The 7,249-nt window shown below is 42.7% G+C and overlaps 1 protein-coding gene across 1 annotated transcript; it reads left to right on the plus strand.

Annotated features, from left to right (window-relative positions):
- Positions 1-1,068: 1,068 nt before the first annotated feature.
- LOC122034006 (probable CCR4-associated factor 1 homolog 11) lies at positions 1,069-1,950 on the plus strand. Its single transcript, XM_042593143.1, has one exon. It carries the CDS (start codon positions 1,069-1,071, stop codon positions 1,948-1,950), a length of 882 nt encoding a protein of 293 aa, XP_042449077.1.
- Positions 1,951-7,249: the final 5,299 nt, after the last annotated feature.

The raw sequence follows: 7,249 nt of genomic DNA on the forward strand, positions 1-7,249 counted from the left end.
TCCGATCAACCTAAGGCTCCTCGATCGCAAGAAAGGTTCTAACGTGACATTTCACCATCATTTATTTGATTTGGGTTCTAATTTATTTTCTTATACAGACTTACAAATTCAAATATTTTTTAACTATTCATCATCTCCACCTCCCTTATTGGAGAGTAACTTGAGCATCGAAATGATACTCTTAATCCTCAATTTTGAATCTCTCTCTTTCTCTCTCAGGCATAGTAGGGGGTGCTTGGTGATCTGATTCTCTCCTCCTTTTTTTTTTCTTGAAAACTCGATGATTCCGACAACATAGAAGACAGTTCACCGGTGGCTTATCTACCGACGATCTGCCCAACGGAATAGCTACAATTGCAGTATAGAAATAAAATAAATAGGTTTTAGTTTAAAAATTAACTTTGAGTTTAGCATATGATTTATCCAATTAATCCACGGATTTAACAATCACTTATCGGATTTGATTTTAGTTTATTTTCTTGCGTACACTTTTAATTTATTAGAAATGAGTGGTGTGGGTAATCATTATTTTTTTTTAAAAAAAAAATCAAACCAAAACAAATGAGTCAAAATTTCAAAAAAGGAAAATTAATGACGAATTCCACGTGAAATTTAATTAAAGAAAAAAAAAAGAATGATTCGATGGCAACAACTTTAATTAATTAATTAATTAATTACTACTAAACCCCTAATTTTGCTCTTAATTGCAGCTTGATTTGGCGCCAGATTTATCCTTAACTTAAAGTCCTGATTAGGCTCGTTTAGCATCATTAATTCCATACATAAATAAATTATATATATATATATATATATATATATATATATATATATATATATATATCTCCTAATAATTCGCTTCGCAGCAACTAATTTTGTTTAATCTGTTTATTATCTGGCGATTTTCTCTCATTTCCTGCTCTACTTAAACTCCTCCTTCCCTTCAGTTTCCACTCCAACTCGAAATCTAACATCTCCTCGATCTCCAGCTTCCACTTTCGTATTTCTAATATCATCAAACTCCTCTTCAGCTTCCACTTTCGTATTTCTAATATCATCAAACTCCTCATCATGGCTGTCGCAGTTGTCAACAACGATATGCTAATTTCCTATTCCGCCGCCAGCACCAGCAGAGTCGAGGTTCGCTCCGTGTGGGCTCATAACCTCGACGAGGAGTTTTCCCTCATCCGTTCCGCCCTCCCGTTCCACCCCTTCGTAGCATTGGACACCGAGTATCCTGGCGTCGTCGTCACTTCCAAAGGTCCCTACTGCACCCTCACCCTCCCCCAGCGCTACGACTTGATCCGGGCCAACGTCGAGGCCCTCCGCATCGTCCAGGTTGGTCTCACTCTCTCCGACGCTGCCGGCAACCTCCCATGTGCCCTCTACAGTGACGGCACTTATGTGCGTTACGTGTGGGAATTTAATTTCCGCGACTTCGACATCAGCCGCGACCGTTACGCCCCTTCCTCCGTCGAGCTGCTCAAGGCTAATGGCATCGACTTCCAAAAGAATCAAATATGGGGCATCGACTCTTGCAGATTCGCCCAGCACTTGGCCACCTCCGGCTTGCTTTCCTTTGGCCACTTTTCTCCCGTCTCCTGGATTACCTTCCAAGGCGCCTATGACTTCGCCTTCCTAGTGAAGATGCTGACATGCGACTGCGAATTACCAAAGACCGTTCGTGAGTTCTTGCACCTTGTTCACTTCTTTTTCGGCAAAAGGGTGTTCGATGTGAAGCACCTTAGCAAGCATTGTCGTGGGCTTTACGGAGGATTGGAGCGGGTGGCCTCTACCGTCCAAGTTGAGCGAGCAGTGGGATCTCGACATCAGTCCGGCTCCGATAGCTTATTAACATGGCAGGTGTTCTACCAAATCGCTTCTCGTGTGAATCCACAACTCATCGATCGTCCAGAACACATGGGAGCACTCTTTGACCTCGAACTCCAATAGTATAGTAATCGAGCGGTGTCTTTATTTATTTACTTTTTTTTTTTTTTTTTTGCAGCTCTTATTTGGACAAACATTTTAGGTTTTGCATGGATCTCTCTAGAGTTCATGGTTTATCACACTTGATAGTGTGTTCTGGATCACACTCTGTTCAAATATAATTCTGAACGACACTCAAATTCATTCCACACTGCATGATTGATCTTTTAGTTAGGATCTTATTAATTTTTAAGAGGTTTTGAAAAATTGTAATCAAGACTTGGAATACAAAGACCTCAAAATATTTCGCTTTATTTGTGGAAGAATATAAATGCTAAAAATTTCTTTTCATCCATAATGATATATTTGAACCGCATTATATCTATTAAAACCTTACAAAACATGTAGAGGATCTAGTTATCATCATCGATACGGCTTTGATACTTGATCCTGTCTGAGAGCTTACGGAATGAAGCGCTGGGTGATGAGGGGCGATGATGAACTATAACTCTGATGCCAGCAAACAGAGGAGGATCCTAGAAACCCACAGCGGACCTCACAAGAGGTTAAATATAGAATAATAGATCTAAGAAAACCAAAGCGGATCTGTGAACAATACCTCGCAAAGACGAACTCCGGCGAGGTACCCCCGTGGAAAAGCGAACTCCGATGAGGAACACCGTGGATCAGCGAAGGCTCGGCGGTCCAATGGATGATCTCCACCTCCTGTGCACTATGAGACCAACTAACAAAGCGTTAGCGACCTAAGACCGGGATAGGAATCGCTGGCTAGGCCCTCCGACGCTCAATTCAGTCTCTCGGAGAAGAAGGAGAAGTACCAAAAAAGATGGAATTAGGGTTCGATTCTGATGCAATACGTATGTTTGCCTACCTGGTCAGTGGAGAGAATTCCTCTTTTTATTCCACCTCATCTAACCTCCACAGTCATGAGGTGGACCCCAGTTTGTTAAAGTTTGTTAGAAGATGACGTAAGCCAAAATTGCAATAATAGTTTAAGAAATTTTTTTCTTACCCCAGATGTACCTTCTTTGTCGTTTAGCATACCTGCGGAGACTTCTAGAAGCTATTTTCCGCCAGATTAATTAAGTTGTCATATGGTCACATATTCTTATGGTTCACCTATTACACACACTTGATTAGTCACATAAACTCCTTCTGTATATATGAGAAATATCTTCTGTTGTACTAATCTCGACCGGTATTTTATACTCGATCGGTTATTTATACTCGACCAGGACTCTTCTATTATACATATGCCAGAAACCGTTCAAGGTTGAAGACCTTTGAGCTCGATCTACTTTCCATGCTCAGTCGGTCTATTGAGCCTAGCTAGTCATACCTTACCGACCGAGATTAACCAGTCGGGCGTATATAAGCATTCTTGCCCGGTCGACCTTCGCTCGGTCGGTCGTATGCTAAGGATCCTGCGAGACTAAATGCCCCTGTGCTTGGCCGATCTATTCAGCATGACCGATCCTACCTTATCAACCGAGATTAACCAGTTTGGCGTATATAAGCATTCAGGACAGCTTAAGACTAAGTGCTTCTATGTTCAATCTGTCTCTTACACTCGGCCAGTCTTTGCCTGCCAAACTCATACGCTCGGCCGGTCTATTACGTTCGATCGATCTTTGTCTGCCGAACGTGCTATGTCTTCATTTTGCATGAAACTAAATACTTTCATACTCGGTTGGCTATTTATGCACGGCAGGCCTTTTCCTGCCGATCTCATATGCTTAGCCAGTCCGTTACGTTCGACCAGTCTTTGCCTGCCAAACGTGTAACAACATTCTTACCTAGTCAAACCCTTTTCCGGGCAAACCACTACATCCTTATCTTGCTCTTTTTTCCACCTTCCTTGTCCTCATTACCCCTTTTTTCTCTCCTGCAAAGGGTTCCCTCATCATAACCCATATCATTAGCCTCCCCTACAAGTTTAATCAAAGGAGGTATAGCTGACTAACTAGACCTAAGTCTATTTCAGACCTCTTGATACCTTCTGTGGCAACCCCGTGATAACTTTTATAATGATCTTGTGATATTTTTTACAGTGATCCCGTGACTCCTTTTACAGTGATCCCGTGACTTCTCCTACAGTGATCTTGTGACCCCTTTTGGCAAGTTAAATAGAGTTGTGCCCTTGCTCCCTTCCCCCTTCACCTTCGCTCCTTATAGTCTTACTTTCCTCTTAAGATTTACCGAGAGTCATGGCTTCAGAACCCCCTCCTTGGGATCAACTGCTACGGGAGAAGGAGAAATACTTACACGAGGTCGTGCAAGCCCTAGATGTAAAATACCGAAAATAGGTGAATATTAATAAGGAAATTTTTCGAAATTTTTTGATATTTTTCGGAATTTTTCGGAGCTCGTACGGACGAGTTAACGGGGATAAAAACGGGGCCCGGAAAAGCCTATTTAGGCTATCCCATTTAAGCGAGGAAAAGTTAAATTTATTTATGTGTTTTCTTTTTCCTTTTCCTTATTTTCCTCTTTCCCATTTTCTTCCTCGCCTAATTCCTTCCCTCTCCCTCACGCACCCGAGCCGCATCCCCTCCTCACCCGACGGCATCTTCTCCCGAACCCTAACCGGCGCCGAGCGGTTTCCTCTCCCTCTCCGCAGCCGACGCCATTCTCCCTTCCTCCCTATTGCGTCGCTTCTCCTCTTCTTCGAGCGCCGGCCACCAGATTCACCGAGCCACCATCAGCCAAGTTTTTCTTCCGGCCTATTCACCTCCGTTGGTCACCAGGTCCGAATTAGCACCGCCGGGTGCTGCCTCTCCGCCGAGCCATCTCCGGCCTATGCCCTAGCCGGCCCCCAACCGCCGTGCCCTAATTCTTGGCCGCGCCTTCTTCACCCGACAGCGCCGCCGCCGCACGGGACAGCGCTGGCAACATTGATCGCCGCCTACTCCTTGCTCTTGAGCCATGCCCTAGTTCATCACCGCCGGCCCCTCTCCTAGCCTCCACCACTGTGCCCTAGTTTTGCTCTTTACTGCGGTTTCTGTTTTGTTGTTCCAGTAGCCACAGCAGTTGTGGATTGAGGTAAGCTTCGTTTGTTGTTTAGGATTATGGCTTGATTGAGTGTAAATCTTGATTTCATCTGATCCGAACAGTGAAGTATCCAGCAAGGAGGTTGGGTTTGGTGGAGGGTCTTGGTTTCGGCAGCTGTTCCATCTGTAGGCATCTTGTTGTCAGTATCAACACTCCCTGCTGTGGATCAACAATCACAGTCGTTGATTAAGGTAAGCTATGTTTGGAGTTTCGGTTGTATTTCTATGAGTATTTGGAGGATATGCATTTGTGTTGGATTATGTGGAGATGTTGCAATTTGCAGTTGTTTGGTTAGTTGAGGATGTAGGTAAGTTATGATGGATTTATGTTTCACTTAACCTAATGTGATTATGGAAGGCTTAATCTATTGTAGTTGTGATGAATTAAGTACCGTTGATTTATGTTGGATTATATTTAATCCTTGGATTTATTAGATATGATCACATTGCTAATCGTAAGTTGATTAGCGAAAGGAAATGATTGTGCTGATTGAGGATTATTGATTAAGGAGATTAATTCAAGTTAATAATTAATTAGGATTAATTAATGATGGATTGATTAGGGTTTTTCCTAATTAAGTTGGGTTGGATTTAGCTAGTTGTTGTTTATAAAATTAGCTAAATTGTATATCACATTATCTGCAGGACTTTGATTCGAGACGGTGTCTCGACGAGGGATCTATTTTGGATTGGACCTTTCTATTGGAGGCGGGTACTTTTGACTTTTGTTGTCTTTGATATGCTTAGTAATGGAATTAACATGTTTCATTAATTATGTTTCTTATCTATTCCGGTTAATCACTACCCAAATCTTGGTACATGTTTGATTGATTGATTTGTTTTACATCCCATGTATACTTTACCTGTCTATACATGCTTATAGGGGGTAGTGATATGCCATGCTTGACCATGTTCAGGACCTAGGTTTTATACCTTCTGTATACCTTTGGATTGTTTTGGATTCGTTGACCTATGATGCACTTTTCTATATATATAGATCAGGTCAGGATGTTTATATGGTTATTGCCATGCATCATTTGCATGATTGCATGCTGTGCGAGAGTCCGCTCCATTATTGCTGAGCACATCGCCAGTTACATGGATCTGCACACACCACCACTCATGGGTTAGTGGTCGATTCAGGCAGAGTGTATTGCAGCAGGGACTCTGTTAGGCACCATTGGTCCACTCATGGGTAGTGTGACACAACGTGTTATCCGGCAGGGATTCCTCCCCGTCATCGTGTACCGGAAGTTGAGAGCATTGTGCTCCCCCATCTATGATTTGGGGTAGGAGGATAGGTGTACTCCGACAGCATCCCGTCCACTCGGTCACTCATCAGGAGTAGTGACGATAGAGTGCACGGTTGTCACAGCCCTACCCACTCGGCCTCACTTTTGTATGAGATGATCGTCCGGGGTGACCAGAAGGACGCATCATTGGCATCATATGCATGATGCATTTATTGTTTGTGTTTGTGGTTGCTGCATTTATATGCTGCATATTGTTTGGATACCTATGTTTGACATGCATACAGGATTCCTATACCACTCGGACTGTTTGTCCTTATACTCAGGTCCTGGTTAGTACAGTTTCTCTCCTGTTTACTTCAGATGCATATTTATATCTTTCTTATATCAGGAGACTGTACGCATGATTAGTGTTAGGTGTTATTTCTTTACTTTGCATATCAATTGTAACTGCTGAGTGTTGGACTCACCCCGCCTCCATTGTTGTTATTTTCAGGTTGATGCTGTCAGGAGGGAGTTCCAGTCGCTAGTCCTCAGTTGCTGGTCCCTGCAGACCTCGAGGATATGTTTGGTTTTCTTTGGTTTCTTTTCTGTTCTAGACTGTTTTGAACATGATATGTTTTGGATTATTCTGCTTATGGATATTGTATGGATTTTATTATTGCGATGGATTTGGATTTGGATTTTATTCTACTACATGCCTGCCTGGATGGCAGAAGAGGTGAGTTCGTCGGATTTGAGTTTTACGAGTGTAGTGGAGTAGGGTGGATTTCGAGTCAGAGTATTATTTTACTGTTAAATTGTCTTAACTGCGTGGTTGTGACAGCCATATACTGAATAGATTATATATAACTGCGTGGTGATGTTTTATTTTGTTGTTATTATTCCAGCCGCCTGTGGCTGAGGTATTTGTGAGATGTAGAAAAGTTTCAGATTGTCCACCATACAGGGGAGATGCTGCCGAAATTTTCTCGGACAGGGACTCCTCTGGGGCGTGACAAT

This window comes from Zingiber officinale, chromosome 11B, assembly GCF_018446385.1.
Source record: "Zingiber officinale cultivar Zhangliang chromosome 11B, Zo_v1.1, whole genome shotgun sequence".
In the NCBI taxonomy this organism is placed as follows: Eukaryota; Viridiplantae; Streptophyta; class Magnoliopsida; order Zingiberales; family Zingiberaceae; genus Zingiber; species Zingiber officinale.